Source organism: Strongylocentrotus purpuratus, unplaced genomic scaffold, assembly GCF_000002235.5.
Source record: "Strongylocentrotus purpuratus isolate Spur 01 unplaced genomic scaffold, Spur_5.0 spur5_scaffold_3, whole genome shotgun sequence".
In the NCBI taxonomy this organism is placed as follows: domain Eukaryota; kingdom Metazoa; phylum Echinodermata; class Echinoidea; order Camarodonta; family Strongylocentrotidae; genus Strongylocentrotus; species Strongylocentrotus purpuratus.
The window spans coordinates 8,522,305-8,546,377 of record NW_022145609.1 but is presented as its reverse complement, the minus strand read 5'-3'; the positions used below and the strand labels follow the sequence as shown (position 1 = coordinate 8,546,377).

The following is a 24,073-nucleotide window of genomic DNA, read 5'->3' as shown; positions in this document are numbered from 1 at the left end:
CTGGGGGTCCGGAGCTCAAGTGGGAAAAAAATATTACGCGGGTAGCCGACCAGGCTCCTTTTGGGGGTTGTGACCATAGCTAAACTGCGATCATAGAAACTGGTAGGTAACGTTAATATTATGATTATCTGATACAAGATGATACTCATGAAGCTTAGGATGAGTTTTCCAATTGATTGATGGCAACCCCCTTCCCCCCGGAAAAATAATGAATTTGTCTTACTTTCCACGTTTTTGTGTTCAGACCTCAAGCCTAAAATGCAAGCCCTGATCATGATTTGCAAGAAAAACATACTTATTTATATTTACATTTTAATAATATACATTTTAACTGAAGCTCGAATCAAAACGCTCACATAATCCTTTCAATCTTTCATGATTATGCCTTTTAAAGTAAAAATATCTTTTATTGATATTGTGTTAATACGTTGCTGTTCCGAACATAATTTACCTTTCCAGATTTCCTGCTTGGTCGAATGGTGATGCAACCCTATTTGAGAATGGAAGATGTGTTCATCAGCAGGTTAATTTTGGATGGAGAAAACTACGATGTACATCGTACCTCAGGTTCGCATGTGAAAAACCTCCGAGTGAGTATCGGCATTATATTTCTATTATCTATATTCAGGGGTAACCTTTATGATTCAAATGCCACAAACAAAACAATATTCTAATTGATGACATTTTAATTTTTTGAAACCACTGTTTTAGAGCCATAGTTAGTTTCCACTTTAAACAGAATATCACCCATTATAATCCGTGCTTGTACCGTTGTTTTAAGGTAAATAGTTAAATACTTCATCATATGAGATATGAAACCTGGTTATTAAACGATCCTAGTTATTAAGGCTTTATCTACAGTTGATAACTCGAGGGAAACTTGACTTCATTAAGTATCATATATCATTTAGATTGTGTTTCCCATAGATTTTGATACCATTCATTTTTAGGAGTGGAAGTATCTTTGTTAATAAAATATATATATATGAAAAAATTGATTTGCATGGAACAGCAAGAGCAACATAATATATGAAATGTAAGGTTGAAGTGTGAGATAAGTCATTGCCTTTTCAACGTTATGTGTATCCCCCTTACTTCTCCTCTAATGAAGACACCAATTACTAGAACAAAATAATTATTTTCCCATAGGTCCGCGACAGATCCTTCCTGTACGTCTGATGGCAGCTACTCCACCCCCCTACGGAGGAGGTCTGGTGAATGCTTCATTTGTCTGTCTACTCGGCTCAGAGAATGAAGAGATTCTCACATTCTCTACCAGAAGACTTGTCCGTCTGACCGAGGCTATAACTTTCGATAGTTACACAGCTCCAGGAGACATCAATGATGTATCATCTGTAGTATTAAGGCAGATTCTTTCAGCTTCTATGGATGGCTTGGGATTTTACGAATGTTCTGCGGTGACAGCCAGTAGAATGACATCTGCTCCTCTTGGCATTCTTCCTTCTACCCGTACGTATATATGATTTAACATTGGCCTATGTTTTTATGATTATATACAACAACAACAATTCAACTAAGTGTAAATATTTGTTCTGAATACTTTGAAATTTGAACACTCCTAAAATACCATCAATGTTAATACTTTTGAAATAATATTCCCCTACTTTTACTTCTTAAGAACTTTTCGTCAATGAAAATGCAAACATGACGGAGGATTAATGGAGTGAAGAAGCAATGGCGAAATGTGAATGCATCAGAAAAAATAAGATTCAGATGTGAGATTGAATTGTCGATTTTTTTCTTTCTTATCTGTTTTTCTCTTCATTTCATAGGCCAATGGCAACCCAGTGATGGTCGGTTTACAAAGACAGTACACATTGGAGATAATATCACACTCAGTGTGATGAGCACGACAGGGATGGTAGGTGAAGGCGGGATAAGATGGCGGAAAATCACTGATGTAGACTGGGCTGATTCACTTATCGGAATGAGTTCTGGTAGTCTATCACACACAATTCAATCTGCATCTGTCTCAAACGCCGGTGTGTATGTGACTTACGAGAGTGGAACGTTGGAACAACATCAATTCAGCTTCATAAGACTCATCGTAAAGGGTTCGATTTCTTCTACCTTACACGTCGTTAATATATCATTACATATTGGTCGCAAGGATGTGAATTTACAGGAACAATTCTCCCTTCAGCTCTGTAACTATTATTCAAATGTAATATAACAAATCAGGAAAACCCGACTAGAATCGACCAGATATATTCGGTTAATGAGACAGTAAAGAATATAATGTTAAATTGTAATTTCCATACTTGAATGACAGTTTCTGCAGTATTACGTCTAATCGAGGATTTACAAGAATTTATATGTAACAGCTTCATGTCCTAATTGTGTAGTTCTAACTTTGTACAATGGACTAATGATTAAAAGTATCAGGACGATTACGCCCTGGACAATCATCCCCGGACAATTACCTCCCGGAAAACTACCCCCAAGGACAATAACCCCCCGAAAACAATAACCCCATGAAAATAATCGCCCGAGGACAATTACCTACCCCTGAAAATTACCCCTTGGACAATCACACCCTAGGACAATTACCCCCTAAAATTTACCCCCTTGGACAATAATCATCCAGGACAACCAATGACAACCACTTCCGAGGACAATTTCCCCGGAAAATTACCCCCTGTTCATTAAAGGAGAAGTCCACCATGATAATAAGTTGTTTTTTTTTTTTTTTTTTTTTTTTTTTTTTTTGGGGGGGGGGGGGGCTGTTGTCCTAGAGGGGGGGGGGGCTGTTGTCCTAGAGGGGGGGGGGGTGTTGATTTTCCAAGGGGGGTTATTGTCCTTGGGGGAGGGGTAATTGTCCTCGAGGGGTGGTTTTCCTTGGGGGGGGGGTGATTGTCCAGGGGGTAATTGTCCTAGAAACATAAATTTACTATTGTTCACGTTTCATTGCATTAACAGAGTGCCCTTATGGAAGATGGAATCCGCCGTTATGCGATCGTTTGTGTGATAGTTGTTACAATGGAGGTGTATGCCACGAACTCTCAGGAACATGCATCTGCCCTCCTGGCCATGCTGGAAAGAACTGCCTCCAAGGTAAAATCGAGATATCCCTGAAAAAAATACTAAAATATAAACCTTTTTTTCTTTATCTAATACATTCTTTGCCTTAAGATGAATCTTTACGACTAGATACTTATAGTTTTATGATGGTAATTCTGAATAATAATAACAACAACGATAACAATTAAAAAGGGAATAAGAAGAAAAGAAGGAGAAGAAAAGGAAAAGAGGAAGAAGAAGAAGGCTTATGATGATGATGAAAATAATAAAAATAATAATTAATAATTAATAATTATTTTGATAAAACAAAATTCATAAAAAATGAATATTATAACATAACATACAATTGATTTCGATGTTTATCAGCAATGAAATTGTTGAATATTTTTCCGTTTATTGTCGACCAACAGGGTTTTTAAAGTCTACACTTATATGAAGACAAACATTGATAATTTTGAGAAAGGACCCTTTTAGAACTCGTGATTTATACCTAAATTTAACACTCTAAATTATGTATATGTTCCATGCAGCGTGTGGGTTGCATAAGTTTGGCTGGGACTGTGAGTTTGAATGTGGATCCGGTCAGCCTCTGGACAAGTGTGCTGGAAGTCAGATCTGTCTACCTGATCCTTATGGGTGCAACTGTTTAGCTGGATATACAGGAGTCTACTGCAATGAAAGTAAGTTGTGCTAAAACTAATTCTATAATGATTGGCATTGGGAAGAAATCAGAAACATTTAAACAACAATGGTTTTGAACTTGTGTTTTATACAATATGTACGGTTAAAATCTAAATCATTTGACAGGATTTGTCTAAAATGGATTACACGTTGGAGATAATTATGGTGTTTCCTCAACATGTATATAAACGAATAGCGGGTTTATAATTATATGCATGAAATTTATCAGGATTTTAGAATGGACACCTGTGTATTACTCGAACAAAATTATGCATATGTCACACGCGAATAGGCCATTTTCGTAATGTAACCAAATTTAATGAATAAGTCTTTGTGAAGTGCCTCAATACAAATTTTTTCATTCACCTGATAGGAATAATAGTATTTCAATAGTCAGAATGCGATTGCATATATTAAGTGTTGCTAGGTAGGTCAAGCCATAATGTTTGTCCAACCTGGCAACAACTTATGTATGCAGTTCGGAATCTGTCTATTGAAATACTACTATTCTTATCAGGTGAATGAAATAATCTGTATTGAGGCACTTCACAAAGACTTATGCATTAAATTTGGTTACATTACGAAAATGGCCTATTAAAATGTTCTGGGGAGCAAATTCATTAAACACTATGTCAACAAAGTCATGAATCTCGTAATATCTCGTCTTTCTCATCCTACAGCATGTGCAGACGGTGTGTTTGGAGCTGATTGTGGTCAAGAATGTCACTGTGCTGATAAAGCAGATTGTGATGACGTCACTGGAAAATGTCCCGGAGATTGCTCGCTAGGATGGACTGGCTCAGCATGTCAAGGTACAATCATTTAATTTAATTCAAAATGACATATAAAAGCTCATAACAATGCTGATTACTATTTCCTTGGTAAAATAAACACCTGAGATAAGTCCAAGACTTTCATCTTAAGTATTTCTACCAACGCAATACCTTTTCATTTTGATGTAAAAAAACAATTTTTGTAGAATATTCCCATATCACGATTTCATTCCATCTCTAGAAAAAAAAGGATCTTTGCATTTTCTCTACCATTTTCTAAACGGTAATCTGACTAACAATTTACGGAATAAAAATGCAAGTTGCCTTCATTCTGTTTCTCTTTTTAACGCAATGAAAAAGTAAATGTCTCGAGTAGAAACAGTAACAAATAAGTATACATATTAAAGGATGGTCCTTCTCTTAAACTATACTGCCCGTGATTTGTGTTTTTTTTCCAATTATTATATTTTATTTTTATGTAACAAAATGTATATTTTCTCATTTTAGTTCCTTCTGTTTGCCCAAACGGATACTTCGGGTCTAACTGTACACAGAAATGCAATTGCAGGAATGGCACAGCATGCCGTAAAGATTCTGGATACTGTGACGAGGTTGAAGGGCGATGCGACTTGGGATATGTCACTGATTCTGTCGAGTTTCCAGCCAACTGTATGACATGTAAGACTATTCTTAGTGATATTTCAAATTGAAATACAACAAAGTTTACAAACGAATGCTCGCATGAAAGTCCCTACCATTTTAACGATATATCAATTTAGCAAACCCATTTCCATGTATATTTTCTGACAATTATTGAAATACATTGATATTACGTCATTAACATCCCCAGACCCAGCTGTTTATGTACATGTATTCATTCCCTCTTGTTGTTGTACATGCAAAAATATTCAATGCAATTTATACATCACAATTGGGTCAAATTCACAAGATCTTGAAATAGATCTTTAATCTGATCCCCACTCAATTTATATTACTTGTGCTTCCATTATGTCCATCTTGTTATATTTTTCATATGCGTTCATACTCCATTTTATGTATCTGTTGTTATATATTGAGTGAATAAATGAATTGAATTGAGGTAACCAACAGCTCTTAATACCCTTTGTTAAACTTGTTTACCAATAAGATTAGATATTTGAAACACATGTAAATTGCTTTGTAAAAGTATACTTGAACATTTGTATTTGTTTATTCTCATCAAGTCAATTTTTTCACAAATGTTATGCGATATCCCTTTATTCCTTTCAATTTAAATTCTAGTTTTATGAATGATAGAATGTACTTTATTTATCTTGTTTAGTTTCAGGATGTTTCAGCTCTTGTTCAAAGACATGTCATTGTTCTGGTGGTGCTGAGGATTGTAACTTTTTGAATGGTGATTGTTTGTCATCCACCTGTCATCCAAGATGGATGGGGGATCAATGCCAAACAGGTAGCTAGGATTGAAAGAAATACCTTTCTCCTGCCAAGTGTCTGACATATTAGGGAGATTCAACATAATTAGATTCTTCCATATAACATAGTTTTCATTAATATAAAAAACACATTCATTCATAATTATGAGCTGCTTATCTAAGTCAAGCAGTGAGCACAGAAGAATATATATTTTGATTGGACGTTAAATGGAGAGAAGAGTCACTACCTTTGTACATTAAGAATCCACTGCACTATTCGTATAAGAGTAGGGGGAAACCCCGCTGTAGTGGTCCACCTGCACACCCCAGTATAGTACGACAATACTCTGTAAAGAGGTTTGTACTCGAGTGGAAGAAGAAGGAAGCAGTTCAGTCCTCATGATTATGTAACACATTTCCTTTTATCATTATCTATCAATTGTACTAATTCATGGCAAAGACATGCTAGATAAATTAAAAGAAGTTTATGAATGTTCGCTATACAGTGGAGTATGGATATTGCCTTTAAGTTCATATATTTGAAAGTTTTTTAAATTGTGTCATACCCTTGCACTATTTCTTTCTTCCTCTCCGTCTGTCTGTTGAACTGTTTTACTCGTCTCATTATGCTGTTGTCTTCTTTCAACAAATTTAGATCGTTTTGAGACGAGCTTGGAAAAGACCAATCCAGGAGTAGCGATCTTCTCTTGTTCCTTCACAGCGTCACCGGGGCAAACTCTTTCCTCTGATTATGTGAAGGCAGCTGTAGGAAGGTCTTTTACGGGACCCTGGATATCTCATAATAGCTCTGATACATCAGGACCAACCCTCAATAATAGCTCTGATACATCAGGACCAACCCTCAATAATAGCTCTGATACATCAGGACCAACCCTCAATAATAGCTCTGATACATCAGGACCAACCCTCAATAATAGCTCTGATACATCAGGACCAACCCTCAATATTTCATTCATCCACGAGTATACGGGGCCAGAAAAACCAATTTACTGCTTCATCGGGGTACCTGAGAATTCATCAGAGTTTGCTTTCGTGAGGCTACCTCCAAGATATTACTTTGGTAAGCAGTCCCCACTGCAGTCTATTGCGACAGTCTCAATGTTGTACTCTACAAGTTCTTAGATGATCTATGCATTTTAAAAACGATTCCATGTAACACACAAAAAAGCTTTCCAAGCATAATAGTTAATACTACGGGATCAGCTTTTTTATTTTATTTTAAGTTCAGTTTTTTAAATCTTTATCTACTTTTAAGATTTGATTTGATTTGAGCCGGGTCATTTTCCATAATGCACGTATGTTTATTAGTATTCTAAATATTTCACATAATAATTTCAAAAGATTATGTCCCATATTTACATCTCGTAAATAATGTAATCAATGTAATAAATTGCTGGTAGTATACTGAAATACTAGTTACAAGCTTTCTTGGTACAATCAATGTTGTTCATTACCTGCTTATTTTTTATCTTATTTTCTGGGCGGATGGCGAAGGAAGAAACCATTGAGTGACTATAAATGCGTACTATACTTTTTTCCCCACTGTTTCTTTGTTTATTTTGTTTACACTTTGTAGTTTTACCAAGTTTTAATGGTGTACCAGAAATAATTGAATTTGGAAGATACCATGCACTCATCGGTTGGAGACAATGGGACCCTAGCGATGATACCGGGGAAGGACCTATCGTTGGCTACAAGATCTACGTGCTATCAGGTAGCAATGTCGTGTCGGAAAAAGAAGTACAACCCCCAAGCATGGTCCCCATGACGGACCGTTCCGTATCGAAGAGGTCTACTGAGAATGCCGCTGAGATGGTCATTTATAACGTCAGTGGACTTGAAGCAGGATCAACGTACTCCGTTCAGATTGCAGCGATACGAGATGGTATCAACGGTGAAGGAGAACAAGGACCAGCAATGACATTCACAACTGAAAGTGGTAGGTTCTATAATGTATTTCCCACTGCCTTATGAGCCATTTTCATTCATCTTTTTACTCTCTCCCTTCCTCTCTCCCTTCCTCCCTCTCTCTCCCTCCCCTCTCTGTATTCCCATCCCTCTACCTTTCCACCCTTCTCTCTCTCTCCGAATGGTGTGTGATAGCATTGATATGAAGATAAAGCACATGCCATTCTAAGGCTTGCTTTGAACATTAGAATGAACCCTTTCCAGCAGTGGCGTACGCAGGATTTTTTCAAGGGGTGGGGGTTAACATTTTGAAATCGGGCCAAAAGACTTTCGGAAATCAACTCGGCAATTTCAATACATTTGTGCATATATCTCATAGAAAATATGGTCAGATATACAACGCGTCATTGCAATGTTCACACAGATCAGGCCATCGGACTTGCTCCAGGGTGACTTTCCAAAAGTCTCTGCGATTGTGTTTGTAACAGTTTAATAACATGGGATATATTCATAATATTACAACTATTCTACGGACAGCTACCGTTCGCCATACCTTTACATAAATGAAATGCTCTTTATGAATAGACAGGACAACATATAAGAAACGTGCTCAAACTTTGCAAATTTAATTTATGCTTTCCAGTTTGACACACCTCGGGGTCCTCTAATGGGGTTTAATTTTCTCTTATCTTGTCATAAATTAATTTAAAGCTTAACCACTTAAACACAACCGCGACTTTTGTATGCGATTTCCTCTTACTTAAAGGGACTTGGTATTAAACATGAGAGGCAATGGTGTTGATAAGGTAGTGAAGTTCCTATGTCTCAATTTCATGGAAAAATGGTTGGGAAAATTAAAAAATGGTTGGGAGAATTTACTTTTAGAGAGTGTCGCACAGTGATGCCTTCAAAGAAATTCATAAATATCTTTGTGGTTTCAGAGTTTTTCAGGATTTAGTGCATGTCAGAGGGTTAGTACAGTAAAAGGAATATAATAAGTAACATTTCATACACAAACTACGCAGTTTTTTCATCAACCTTCAACAGTATTACCGAGTCACTGTAAGCGCGCGTGCTCTTTAACTGCATAACTGCATTAACTTCTACATTTTGTGTTGAAAACATTGTTATGGAAGTCTCCCCTCATACTGAGTTGGTTTTAATGGAAGCAGAACAGTGAGAGCAACAAGCCAGTGAAAGTTTGAGAAAATTTTGTTTGAAAATAGGAAAATTATTAATTTTTAAAGTTCCGATCGATCAAACACAGATTTTCTTCCTTATTGGTGGCGGAATAGATTTGTTACCATACAGGGGTTGAATAGAAACATAACTATTAGCAAACTGAATTTGAAAATTTTCTTGAAAGTATTTTAATAAATTCTGATTTCGTTACTCTTTATCGTTTGATCACAAATGCAGTTCCTGTTATAACCACCACACTGGGCCCATCAACCATTTCGACTGCAGGAATGACTGGATCAGATATGGGTCCTATAGCATCGACAGTTGGGGGAGCCGTGGGCGGCATTCTGATCATTTTGATTGTCATCATTGTAGTCATCACCGTGTTCAAACGACGAAGGTTTGTGCCCTGTTTTCTATATTTCAGTCACCATTAAAAATGTCCATGTAGAATGCTGTCACTCACGTATACCGTAATTATACCGTAATCCACTCTGAGTACTACCATACTTTCGATGGAAGTGGAAACAATATTGATGTACGGACTTTAAGAACAAGCAGAAAAGGAAAATTGGGAAATCAATGTCTATCAACACTCTTTTAATTCTTTATTTCTCTCTTCAATGAATACTCTACCGATATAGTTCTTCTAAAAGTCTGATATTTACCAGCTCTCATATTTTTCTCTTCTGATTACTTATTGTTCGCTTTCGATAGCTTGCACTGAATCTTTTTATTTTATTTTCAAAGAAATGATGGTAATCCTTCTAAAACAGGAAACATCGAGGAACAATTTCAGGCATCAGCTGGTTTTCAAGACATGTCATTAGAAGGTAGGTTTATATTTAGATATTAAGTATTATGATCGGGTGACAAAATATAACCGTCATAATAGCATGAAACGACAATATAATTGACAATAAAGAGATTACATATTCTATATTCCTAACCCCATACAATTCTTACAATTCAATTGTGCCCAGAAGTGATTGTGCCCTACATTGTTTCATAATGTCACAAACAAGGCAACTTTTTGGAAGAAGTAAAAATGAATCAAGTGTAAGGAACTAAGGATTTATTTAGTTATTTGCAGTATAGGTTGATTCTGCGTTGTACCAACCTAGGCCTCTTCCTCCTAAAAAGAATAGTAAAATTACATTTCTTTATTTCTGTATGTGTTATGTCAGAAAATGACTACAGTGGAAACGCCTCCAATTTGAACTCGGAGCGCACAACTCCAAGGAGCACAAGACCCAAACCAGCTGTAGCCGTCAAGCCCGATGTAAGGAGAACTAAATCCTTAGACCTTGATTTCACCGATGGATCTCCGGAAAGATCTAGCAACAAACCTATTGGCACACGTCAACCGATACCCGTGGCTCAGTTTCCCGCGTTCGTCAACAAGAACAGACACACTGCGCTCTTCTCCGAGGAATTTCACGTAGGTTTAATGAAGATAATTTCTATTTACAAGAAACGGGCAAGAAACTTGTCTTCTTTTTATGGTTTCGCGCTTGACAAATCTTTTTGGCATGCACATGTGGGCTACTCGTAGACTACATTGTGCTGTTAAGAACACTGGGTAGCAAGCTCTCTCAGCATTGTGTTCGATCAGCCGCTGTTCCACAAATATCATGCCATTCCAGATTCCTTTCCTTAGATGATCTTTCTAGGTTCCTGGTATGACTAGTAACGAAACATAATAATTAATTTCAGAAATATATCGCCGTGGGCATTATAATATTTATTTTCACTTATAGGCTCCTCCATATTTCCCTTTTCTTAAACGCAACTTTTCATTTCATAATTCATGCAATCAAGCTGATTTGATGTCAGCCGCCTTTTGTTCTAGTCTCCGATACAAGACTTCATCTTTATTTGTAGTGTTTTCTGATAATATTAATATATGCAAAATGTGAAACAATAAACTAAAACTGAAATTATATTTCCTTTCTCTCCTAAAGGACTTACCTGGCCCAGACATCTATCCTCAGACCGTGGCTCGAGAGCAGATCAACTTCAAGAAAAACAGATACAAGAATATTTTACCATGTGAGTACACAAAATAACATGGCCTTTATTATGTTGTTGACTAGTTTGTAATAGCTATAAAAGTTTGGTTCGTTGAAGCTCTAGATAATATATTTATCGTTGTTTTAATAATAGTAGTTTGCAACTGTAGCGGTGGTTGCTGCGATGGAGCATCACAGTTCGAATGATTTAAAGTGTACCAATGTATGTTCTGATGAATGTTAATATGCCATGTCATAATTCTATATTTAGAATATGAAATTTAAATCTCTGTAAATAGATGTTGCAAGTTTACAATCTTAATTTAAAAGAAGAAAGGAGTTGATGTCCATTGTCAAATCTCTGCATTTAAAACCTAAAAAAAAATTTTTTTTTAAATTTAATTGTTCAATTTGATGTTTTAGTTACTCTGCCGGAAAATGATAACGAAAATAAAAGACGAAATTACTAAACGAAGAACTTTTCATTAAAAGCTACTGGCTGACTTGTTTTTTTTAAATAAACATTTGTATCTTTTATCCAGATGATTCGGCGAGGGTGAAGTTAGAAGTAATCGACGATATCCCTCATTCCGATTACTTTAACGCTTCTTACATTCCCGTAAGTAAGGTGGCATGTATCAATTTATCTATACATTAATTGTAAATAAATTGTCATTACTATGTAATTTCATTATGATGTTATAAAGTGGGTCGTCGTTGAAGGAAGGGTCCAATTTATATGAATGATATGAATGAAATAACGTGACAGAATAAAAGCACAATAAAATCTTGTTATATAAACTGGATGCAGCAAGAATTTACAGACTACGTGATGTAGAATACATGTTGTATACGCTGGATCTATATTCAATACACACCCTAGCACATGTACACACACACAAATGCACACACACATGTAATGAAAATCCCACTATTGGTTGAAGCTGTAATTCATTCCTCATATGACTTGGATTTTCTTGATCTTGTTTTCTATTTTTTTTTTTTAATTCCTGCGGAAAAAGTTGTGCTATAAACAGAGACCAAAATTTTCCTTAAGCCTTGATATATGTACAGTTTCATTTTAATCTATTTTTGATCAATTGAATGTTATTCTTCACACGCAGAGTTTTGACGATGACAAGGCTTACATTGCATCACAAGGTATGTCTATTCTACTCTCTTCGTCACGTTTAACAAGTGGTAATTTGTAAATAAAATTTGTGTGACTTAGGTTTTTCGTAACTCTATTTCAAGTTAATCTATTATTCGTCTATGAAATGCAAAATTAGATAGAGTCAAATCATTATTCAATAATATAAAGCAGTCGGTTATCCGATAAGTTACAACATAGTGCAAAAGGTTAATTTCTGATGAGCCATTACTGAATATTTCTCCAAGGACCGAACAAGACCTCTATGGATGATTTCTGGAGGATGGTCTGGCAGGAGAATGTGACGACTATTGCCATGGTAACGAAGCTCCAGGAAGGAGATAAGGTCAGTAAAACTTGTTCATCTTTGAATTATGGAATATATTTGAATCTTAGGAGGGTATTTTGGGATTCTACTGTTAGCTTTTTACATTGACAAGTGTTGTTAACAGTGCCATATTCAACGGTGAATTGGCAATTATGAAGCTGTTATGGGTACATTTTGTAAGTCTAAAAGGAACTTGCATGCACTGCTTTAACAGTCTTTGTTCGTATTTCTTTTGTTGTTGGTGTTGATATTAACCGTCACCAATAGTAATAAATATTGATGACTGTGTTGAGTTAATGCGTGAAATGTAGACAAGGCAGAATATAGGCCTTATTTTGAACTGGAGTTGAACCGCCCATGCATTTATTGTATAGACGGTATGGCTCGATCCTTTTAGTTTGTTTTCTCTTTTCGGGGCGGGGTAGGATATTGTTAAACTGAAATACAGTCGCGACTTTGTTATACCCATGTGCTTCTTCTCGAGCCACTACACGAGCCACGTCCAGTGCATGAACAAAGATATGGCCTTGACATTGAAAAATTACAGGTCTTTGGGAGTCCAGGGTTCCGGTTGGAAGGGGCAGTCTAAAAGGTGTTTCATCATCTTTTTCTCCCCTCAGTAGCACATAGCTTCTCCAACCTTATGCCTACTGTAGATAAATCGTGTTGGAATTTGATCGATCTGTCGCTCTTTGTTTTAACAGATCAAATGCCGTCAGTACTGGCCAGATCGGAAAGGACAATCGGTGGAGTTTGGAACAATCAAAGTAGAACTGATGGAACTTGAACCATGTACAGGCGGTGTGGCAAGAAGGATGGTTATGCGCAAGGTAGGTGTACATGTACTCGGGAATGCTGCAGGGCCCCCGAGGCCCCGAGTATAACAGTGTTTTACGCACTTATGGGGTTACCCCAGGTAAATAAAAATATTTAAAAAATAGTTACAAATGAATAAATTAATAAATAATTGTTTATCACGATAAATATTGTCAGCACACTGCATTATTTTTGGCATTTAATCGCATTTGAAGAAATATCAAATGAGACAAAATCAAGCTTTTCATTTTCATTTTTTGTAAACATGTGTCTTTTCTGCTAGAAGTTTACCATCTCCCCTAGATATACACCAAAGATTTCTTTGAGAAAAGGATACATTTCGTCATTGATATTTGATTGTTTGAAATCGTTTTTCTGATCTTGGTCTACCCCTTGTTCTCTAGACCTATTGATTTCTCTACCAGTTCCTGTTAAACTCAATGTCAATGTATTTTATGAAACAGCAATGAAAAGCTTATATTTTCATGCCATCGGTTCGGAAAGGATTATTTTTGCGCAGTAAAATTGTTCAGAATCATACTTTACAGAGGTTTATATTTCTTTCGTTGTGACTTTTAAAACAGGGTGAAGAGTCGAGGAGAGTTACACAGTTCCACTTCACAGAGTGGCCTGACAAGGGTGTTCCTAAACACACCTCATCACTGCTCAAGTTCATCAAGGAGGTCAAAGCTGATCATGGACAGTACACTCATCCTCTGATCATTCATTGCAGGTAGGCTTAGTGGTCCATTTCATCTAGATCAAAACAAGTACCACAAACACCATCGTCAAGACCTTCAAGAAATCAACTCAATGGCAATTCTGATACTCTATAGTATTGCTTACGTCATCGTAATTAATGCTCGCACATTGTTAAAGGTGACGAACAAGGCTATTAAAATTGGATAAGGTTTCTTTTTTTTCGAAAGTCTTTAAGATCATGATAGTGTTTAAGAAATACAACGATAATGAGAAAAAAAAAGAATGACAACAGTAGATTTTAGCCGAAAAAAAACTTCTTAATTTGTTTTAAGGTATAGGGATCGGGCTTTGCTACAGGGAAATCTTGTGTCCTAAACTTATGCCTATCTCAATTGAAATTGCTTGAATATTTTGCTGACTTTGTTTTATCGTCCAATAGCTAATGTGCGCGCACATCGTTAAATCCGGAGAAAATGCGATTTTGTGCTGGAAAAAAAAATCACATTTCGACAACATGACTTATTAGTTTTTCATTATATTTTCTATCCAGTGCTGGTGTTGGACGAACAGGCGTGGTAACCAGTATTGATAGCGTCGTAGCTCACGCCAAGAGAACTAGAATGGTAGATGTTTTCAACTTCGTGACGAACATGAGACAGAAACGACCATACATGGTCCAAACACAGGTCAGTTACCTCTTAAAACATACATCAACTGCTGCTGCCGTTGGACACACAATCTTTTTAGTTTAGACACTGATAAGAGCAATGGATTTCAATCTAATGTGTGCATACTTTTGCGGGGACTGGCTTTATCATTATTCTACATGACAAGTTGTGGAATTAAAAACAATATCAATATGCATATACATCTAAACAGCTGGGTTTTTTTAGTCATGTTTTCTTTAAAGACGTATGCTTCATACTCTGTAGGTACTATATAAATCTTTGAATGATTGAAAACCCTTCTTTTCCAAAGTAAATATTCAATACCTCTTACTTACTATTATTAGATGTACATCAACAAAGTATCAAAGGGAATGTATTTAATATCAAGATTCATTAACAAGAAATGAGCATAAGGTATTGCTTGTTCTACGCTTTGATTCTGATGTACGCGTATTCTCGCATGTCGTAAATCTAAAATGTGTTAGTAGATGAGATGGAATTGATACAAATTTAACGCATTCGTTCCTTACATGATTACAGGAGCAGTATGCCTTCATCTACGGGGCTGTCCTGGAGGATCTTCTCTGGAGGAATACCCTGATCCCTGTCATTCATTTCACTGATCATCTACAAGACTTACACACTTCAGGTGACGGACGTGGACGGTCCAAGATGACCAAGGAGTTCCAGGTAACACATTCCAATCATCATCACAAGTTGATCATCTTACGATGAAAATGTTAAGGATGTCGTGACCCGTAAACCACTGAACTGTGAATCAAATAAATGTTTCCTTTCTTTGAATCCCACCCGCAACTCTATCTAAACTTACGTTTAGTGAATCAGTACCTACTAGAAAGTAGTATAGCTAAATTTTCCTGAGTGCGTTCATAACCTTGAGGCGGCTAGGATAAAGCCAATATAATACAATTGTGTAACACCTTGAAGATCACCTTGGGTAGATAAAATGTACAGAATGAAAGAAGCTAACATTAGAGCTGGATCTATATTTCTGCATGCGTGAAAAGATACCTTAACTTAAGTTGATGATGATTATTAAAGTAATTCGTAACATAAATGAAACATCATTATTCTCTGATTTTAATCAGACTTTGAAGAGCCTCTGTCCAGATCCTCCGGCTTCTCAAACAAGATCAGGACGCACTCCAGATAACCAACCAAAGAATAGATACGGGAACAACCTACCATGTAAGTAATGTTAGGATCAAAAAACTATATTTTGTGATATATCCAAGTTTGACTCCGGACTGTAATCGCAGTCGTTATGAAATAAGTCTTGATATGCGTTGTTGGCATGGATAGCACTAGAATTGGGTGAACACATCGGGCCACCCCTTTCATCTCCCCTCCGACACAGATTCTTCATCCCCTCATTGAAAATCCTCTGCCCTGCCCCGGCCCCACCACTACTCTCAAATGCCAATCTCATTTAGCTCCTGTACAAAGTATATGGAGATCACTCACAACACTTGACTAACAGAATGGTTCCCTTTTCCATCACTACCACACATACGCACTCACATGCACCAATGTTGAAACCGCATTTTATTGGTGCACGTATGTAATTCGTAGATTCTTGACTGAAGAGATAGAGAACGTCGTGGTAAAATGTATGACGATGTCGAGAGCACATGTTGGGGGATACCCAAAGCTTTGAATACCTTAAATGTAACACGAAGGCAGAGAGGGGATATCGAATCACTTTTTGTGAGTATGGAGAGTGGGGGTGATCGATCCGCCCCTGTGCATGTCAAGAGAATGAAACAGTTCTTAAAAAATACTAAACAAAAAAACAATATTACCATCAAACAGTATACAGAATTTAAGGATTTGCCCGTACTCTTAAGTATCAATGTTTAATTGTAGCGTAACGCTGTTTAAAATGTTATTCTGTTTCCATACCATTCTAGTGCAGAGGAATCGTGTGATACTAGACTCCCCAGATCATGATTACATCAATGCTAGTCAAATGAAGGTGAGAAGTTCTTCCTGGGTCAAGTGATTCAATTTACACCTGCAATTTAGTGTCAAAAAACTTAAGGATTAAATGCCATCGATACCGTTTACGTCTTCATTTGACTCGTTTTCAACATATCGGTATTATTCATATTATTGATAATTAGCACAAACAAGTATTTTTCATGCGTTTCATATCGTATTTGAGTGACTTGTTTTGATACGAAAACTTGCAAAATGAATTTGACAACTGTAGAATGCGCGGTTACATTGGTTGATGTCACAATGTGATCAATCTTTTCCAGTTTCTATATTTCATAATTATAGTGTTTAGTGACACCAATTGTCGTTGAATTGTGGATCTATTTAAATGTACATGTACTGTCACCTTTGCAATATAGAATGTGTCTATTATAAACTATGTTAGAAGTTAAACTGGATTGTTGAAGGGGGTGTAGGGTGGGGCTGCAGTGTATTTAATGAGCCCCTCCGCCTAGGGTGATTGCGGTTCGAAGATACTGACAGCTATTATACATGTTATAACAACGGAAGTAGGTGGCTACGTTTTCACATCGGATATTGTAATTATTATTTCTTCATCTTTCAGGGAGTCCACTGTACATTCATGACAACCCAGATGCCGCTGCCAACCACTGTGTCTGATTTCTGGTCTATGGTCCTCGACTATAAACCATCCACTATCGTCATGCTTAATGACAAGAGCCAAAACGACAAGGTAGTAAATAAATGTGATAACATGTACATTTTAAAATTAGGTTTGTTAACATTTTTCACAGTTTGAGTTTCGGAGATTTTAAAGACCTTGCTATTTTGTATTGATTCTATTTTTTGGTAAATAATAACCACACTTAACATATTAAATATTAGATTCCCAACGGTGGCGCAGAAGGTAGGGGTACCTGTTAGAGATTTTGTTTGAACAACCAAGTTCGAACTCCTCCCCGGATTAATAGTAGCAGTAGTAGTAGTAGTAGAAGTAGTAGTAGTAGTAGTAGTAGTAGCAGTAGCAGTAGTAATAGTAGAAATAGTAATAAAAGTTGTATAGGAGTAGACTTTATTGGATAACCTGGTTAGCACAAGGCTAATCTGCACAGGGTCCATAAGGCTCATTTAAAAAACTAACACGGCTAAAGTGACTAGTAATGGTGATTCAAGGAACCTGGTGCATTATTAAGGGAAAGGAAAACGGCAAGAGCGAGAAATATAAATATAATACGTCAGGAGAAGAGCGAGAGGAAGGAAGGATGACAGAGAATGGTGTACAAGAAGGACAAACATATATTGATATTTTAACGATAGCCTAACTTCTGTTTCTTCTAGAGCTGTGCACAGTACTGGCCTGATGCTGACTCGGCTCAGTTTGGATCCTATTCAGTTGCAACCTTATCAAGATCATCTGATGGGGACATGACCATTCGTAAACTCAAAGTTACCAGAAACTCCAAAGTATGTCTTATTTCATATAATTTCTTTACGATTATAGTAATTGTTAAAGAAGGGCGGGGAATTTTAATGTGATACCCTTATTTGAAATGAATTTTTTTTAACGGATCAAGAAATCTAATATTGTAATTAGCAAACCGCATTATGAATTTCAACAAGAACAGTTTAACCTACCGGACGAATTGCGACTTGATGAATATAAATGACCCGGAGATCTGATCGTTGTTAATATCGCACTTATGTTAAAAATATAAAGCTGAGTTAGTCATGCAAGAGCATTTAATATTGTGAAAGAAACTGTCTGTAATTGAGCAACTGTGAAAAGAAGTTGAATATGTAGTACATACTACGGTGAGGTCTTGGAATGATCAATATCAAATTTAACTCAGGGCTGCTGAAAATCATATGCGCTGCATACAGGACTTGGTAAAGGGACTACACATGTGACGTGAGCGTTTGGTTCAAACTTTTCAGTTTTTTCAGGGGTCATTTCTGTTATCTTTAATATTCTAAAATTAAATTGACAAAATGGAAATCATCACAATTGTTATTTTTTATCTTTACCAGAACTCGATTTTCTCTTTAAACTGCTATTTTGTTTTTGAAACATAGACAAATAAAATTTGTGAGCACAAAGCCAGTGTAACATCATTATCCATATCTGGTAGAATACAAAGATATTAAGATGCAATGTTGTGACTAATTCTAATACGCCTTATACATCCATTTTCACGGATTGTTTTGTTTCGTTTTCTTTTAGACCAGTCACACCGTCACTCAGTACCAGTTCCATGGATGGCCTAAACATGGATCAGATCAACAATCAGGTGCTAGGTCTTTGATCAAGCTCATCCGTGCTGTCAAAGGTTCCACTAACAAAATGAATGAATTCTCCATTCTTGTCCATTGTTTGTAAGTCTAGAATCTTTTTAATGCTTTTTAAAGTCGATAGAAATAGGATCGGCCCATGAATTAAACAAATTGAGGTAAATTTTGTGCAACCAAGGCAATGATTTTAAAATCTTAAAACTCTTCTACAACGTTTAAAGAGCTACACAAAGAAAATTCACTAACAACTCATAATTAGAACAAATTACATATGGATGGAAAGATTTTCTCTTGAAAACACGAACAATTTGCAGAGAAATCATATAGATATCATGGAAAAGCGTAAAATGCAATTTGTCAAGACCCTCCTTAGACCCCCGAACGCCCCTGAACGTAAGTCAAACACACAAGCGTAGCGAGCTCTGAATTGTGACGTCACACACTGGACGAACAGCTCAGTGCCGTGTAGCAGTATGCAGCTAGCTAGCCGTGTCCTATATGTGACGTCACAAATATTGACGCTCTACAAAGGACCGCTGAAGGCAGAAAATCTGGATCTCAAAACTAAAATTTTTGAGAGTTGATTACTGCGGGCCCCAAACATATTTTTCAGAGAAGAGTTGTTGTATTTGATCGGCAAGGCTTCCCCTTCGCAATGATATGAGTTTTGCATCAATTCAAAATACTTTTGATTTCTTCGTGTGGCTACTTTAAGCAAATAGCCTGTTTAAAAATTTGATGAATTACCTCTTGAAGAAATATTTCCATTGGCAACACAAAAGCTTGTCAGGCCTTGTTAGACATAGCAGCAGTTGATGTATGCAAAATGGGTTCCATCATAGAGATGCGATTTCGTAAAGCAGGTTAATTAAATAGTAAGAAACAAGGGGTTCTAAAGAGAAACATGCAGAAAATGAAATGCTTTAGAAAATAGGTCTATTCGGTAACGAGAACTAATACTAAAAATGCAATAATTTCACCCAATAGTCACATGTTTATAGTGAACCTGGATTATTGTACTTTAAACTTATTTTCTTTTTTGTTTGGATTTTAAGGAGTGGTGCTGGGCGAACAGGTGTGCTTTGCACTGCTATGGAGTGCATCGCTCAGATAGCGGAGGGAGATTCCGTCGATATTTTCCAGACAGTCAAGACACTGCGAGCTGACAGGATGCAGTTCGTCCAAACTGAGGTATGACAATTATTGGTATCTTTATCACACAGGTCAAATACCACCCCATACAATAAGTAAATAACATGAGTTATGATGAAATATAATCTGTAATTGCGACATGTCAATATTTTTTTTTTATTGTGCTATGGTATGCAGTGGTAGAATAATAAGTCGAAATAGATATTTGAAATAATTTAATCAGAGTCAAATCAAAGATTGTTTCGTATTTTGGGGTTTACATGAAAGGAATACAGCCTCTGAATACTAAAATCTTAATTTAGTGCGAAAATGTATTTGTATATTGTCCCCCTTTTAAAGTACCCTCTTTATTCTATTCATTTTTGTTTTAATCCTAAATAAATCTTTATATCTCCATCTCTATATGCCAATGAATATCAAGTAGTTAACAAATAGGACCTTCCCATACAATCTTATATAGGAGGAATATGCTTTCATCTACGATGCCATCCGTGAATACCTGCACACTGAGAACTATGAGCAGCTTCCGTACCCGATAGATGACCACACGTATGGCAATGTAGAGATCGACTATACACTTGACCCGGAAGAGAACCCGTATGAGATCACAGATCCGCAGGATGCAGGCGCCGCCGCGCTCATGTATGGCAACGTAGAGACTGAGAGGAGCCAGGAAAGACCGAAGTCAAAGCCTCAACAACCCTACTCTGTATACGAGAACGTTACATTTGATTCTTAAATTCATATAGCTTTGCGTTGTTTGAATGGTGCTCTGTGTACGAGAACTTTGCATTTGATTCTTAAATTCATATAGCTGTGTTGTTTGAATTATGGTTCTAAAATCTCTAGATGACACTGAATTTGTATATATTTTGTTTGTGGAGTAGTTTCTTTTAGCCTAAGAAAATATAGGGAAATTACGGAAAAAACTTATTATGGAGGTGTCGTGGTATAGGTGGTTCATTCACTTGATTATCAATCCAAGGGTAGATGGTTCGAATCCCAGCCTGGGACTTACGGCCTATAGCAAGACAACTAATACTCATCTGTACAGGTGCATTGTTTGGGGTGCATGGTCGAGTGAATGTTCCGAACTTATAAAGTACATGTAAATTTTGTTTCGAAATATGTCTTAAGGACTGTCTGTAATTCATGTCTGTAATATGTACAATTTTGGTTTAATTTTGGTTCAATGATTGCTCTATGCCAACTAATCGTTGGTGGAAAGTGAATAGTATCTAATATTTTGTATGCAATTTTCAAGATCAATTGCTTTCCTTAGATCATTGTTTGTCTTTGTTTATCCTGTTTGACTGGTATTTATAGAGGTTGTTTTTGTACTTTTCTGTCTATTGTTGAAATATTTAGATTCATTTACGAAAAATATTGAATATCAGTACTTTCCACACAAAAAAGGTTTGATTACCAACATTGTGTTGATGTTTAAGACTCGTGTAAATATGTAATATTAGCTAGTTTTTTTTAATGACTTAATGAATGTGAATTTGAAGTGAATAATTATGTTTGTTGTAGAAAATGATGATTAATACAAATTTTAATTTAAAATCTATGTATTTCAGTACACATTATCTACGAAGAAATTGTTTTGATACAACTATATGTATATATATATATATTGCAAACTATTGTCTATTAATATGCGCGCTCACACAGGAAAAGAGAGAAATGCATCAAAAATCAAGTAAATCGTAATTGTGCAAATGTGTTCAAATCGACATGATTTTGAAAGTGGTAAACGGCAAACGTACAAAATATAATACCGAAGTTCACATGATTTAATTGTGAACTGTATACTAAACAGAAGTAACTTTATTTGTTGTAATATTCATGTATGCATAAGCAAACTATGTTTTATGTAAAGCAAAGTGAATTTTATTTCATTGGTTTATACAGTTTTGTAAACAATGTGGCAAACCATTCGATAAAAAATTAGTTTGCTTTAACAAACAAGGAGAAAAGTCAGTTAGTATTGATAACTGTATTTATGGTTATGACTAACGTAACTCCTTCGACTCGAAGTGAAAAGCCCATTATTGATTTACAACTTGTATACTAGATGTGTAAAAGCAGTCGATTATTATCATTTAAATTTTATCACGATGCAAATTTTCGAGGATTTAAAAACGTTCTTTGTATTTAACCCTGTACTGGGGGGGGGGGGGGCCTGGGAGGCCCCCCCCCCCCTCGACATTTTCGGAGATTGCGCCGCAACCGCTCGGAATTTCGAATTGTCGTTTCATGACTTTTTTCCCTCAAGTCTTACGCACATTTTGATACCATTTTCGTCGAAATCGGATATACCTGTAAGGTGTTACATAACAACTAGTATGCGCATGTCATCAAAAAAGTGCTATAATTGCATATATTCATGTACAAGCAGAAATGTGAAGACATGAATTGATATCAAATTGTTTTTATATGTTTCTCAAAGTAACTTGATGTATTTCAGAACAAAAGAATACATTAGAAATAAAACAATAGATATAATAAGAAATAAAAACAATAAAATACATAAGAAATTAAATATTCGAAAATCGCATCAAATTTGCATAAATTATCATTATTAATTACATCAAATAACTATTTTGTGTTAGAAAAGAAGTTTCATATGAATAATGGGTTTCAACATTCCAAAAGTGAAGTCTGACAATTTTTGTAATGATTCTAGTTCCCTTCATATATTTCCAGATTTGATATTCATGAATGCGTATTCATAATTTATGCAAATTAACCTATGCATTTTCAAATATTATAAAAATAATGAAACCTCATGAATTTGAGATGAAGGAAACATTTATTCAATACATTTTCAAGATTCTTCACAAGTCTACAGACAAATATGTAGAGTTTTCTGTAAAATGCATAAAATTAGCATTTTGCATAATTAATTGGGCTATAACGACAAAAATTTGCATATTAGGAAAAAAACTAATTATACCATCTTGTTCCTTACGTAAATATCTACAAACACGCAAATTTTCGCGTTCATCGGACATTCGACGGCCGAGATCATAGGGGGGGGGGGCCTCCCAGGCCCCCCCCCCCCCCACCCCCAGTCAGAGAGTCCTCGAAATAGCCCAGTACAGTAAGGGTTAAGCACAAAAGAGAGTAGGGGAAAGATTGAGAAGATATTATATTTTCAAGATATTTGTCAAGCGTTAATAGGTACAAGTAAAACAAGAAGCAAAGATCGAAAGGATATGAGATATAAATAGACTAAGAAGAGGAAGTTGAAATATTGTGTTTAAAATGTTTTTTTTTTTAATGTAGGAAGAACAAAACTTTAGAAAAAATTACATGCATGTTAGGGTAATTGACATTGTGCGAGTTTCAAAATTTTTAGTCGAAAATCAAACTAAAACTTTTAGTTAGAAAGTCATTTAACAGTTTAGAGTACAAACTTTCATTCTTTCCTTTTGAAGAAAGTGAGATGTAATGTTTTGACATCGGGTGACGCAGCACTCCTAACTTGAACATAATTTATGTGCTCATTATGAAACAGTCGTGCATATTCATTATGAAGCAACCATGCAGAAAGCACTTTTTAAAGGGACTCGGTAACATTGTTCAGATGAGATAAAATGGTGCTTAGGTTGTGGCTTCAATGCCAGATGTACAATTAAAGATAATCTGAAAGTTCGAGTGAAACAGACCATTATTAATGATACAAATTGGAGAAAACTGATATGATCGATTCCTTAATTCTGCCAACTATATTATTACAATTTAATGACATTTTATGTGAATTTAAATCGTCACAAAGCAATGAATTGGCTCTTAGACTATATACCATTCCAGACATTTAAGTTTTGACAGATTTTTAAAAGCGTGTCCTATGTCTCATTTTCATGGAAAAACGAGTGTCGCACAGTGACACCTTCATAGAAAACCATTAATATTGTTGTGGTTTGCGACTTTTTTCAGGATTTTTTT

The 24,073-nt window shown here is 36.0% G+C and overlaps 1 protein-coding gene across 1 annotated transcript; it reads left to right on the top strand.

Annotated features, from left to right (window-relative positions):
- The first annotated feature begins 465 nt into the window (after positions 1 to 465).
- On the top strand, positions 466 to 22,309 carry LOC590562 (receptor-type tyrosine-protein phosphatase T-like). Its single transcript, XM_030996811.1, has 28 exons — positions 466 to 590; positions 1,150 to 1,470; positions 1,794 to 2,075; positions 2,941 to 3,075; positions 3,573 to 3,722; positions 4,404 to 4,535; positions 5,004 to 5,174; positions 5,818 to 5,949; positions 6,567 to 6,992; positions 7,509 to 7,871; positions 9,260 to 9,422; positions 9,773 to 9,855; positions 10,210 to 10,463; positions 10,987 to 11,074; positions 11,577 to 11,653; positions 12,159 to 12,195; positions 12,433 to 12,530; positions 13,217 to 13,342; positions 13,913 to 14,061; positions 14,581 to 14,716; positions 15,239 to 15,388; positions 15,808 to 15,907; positions 16,630 to 16,694; positions 17,283 to 17,411; positions 18,017 to 18,142; positions 18,900 to 19,051; positions 20,023 to 20,158; positions 20,580 to 22,309. The coding sequence occupies exons 2-28, from the start codon at positions 1,179 to 1,181 to the stop codon at positions 20,856 to 20,858; spliced, it is 4,431 nt and encodes a 1,476-aa protein (XP_030852671.1). The 5' UTR covers positions 466 to 590; positions 1,150 to 1,178; the 3' UTR covers positions 20,859 to 22,309.
- The last annotated feature ends 1,764 nt before the right edge of the window (positions 22,310 to 24,073 follow it).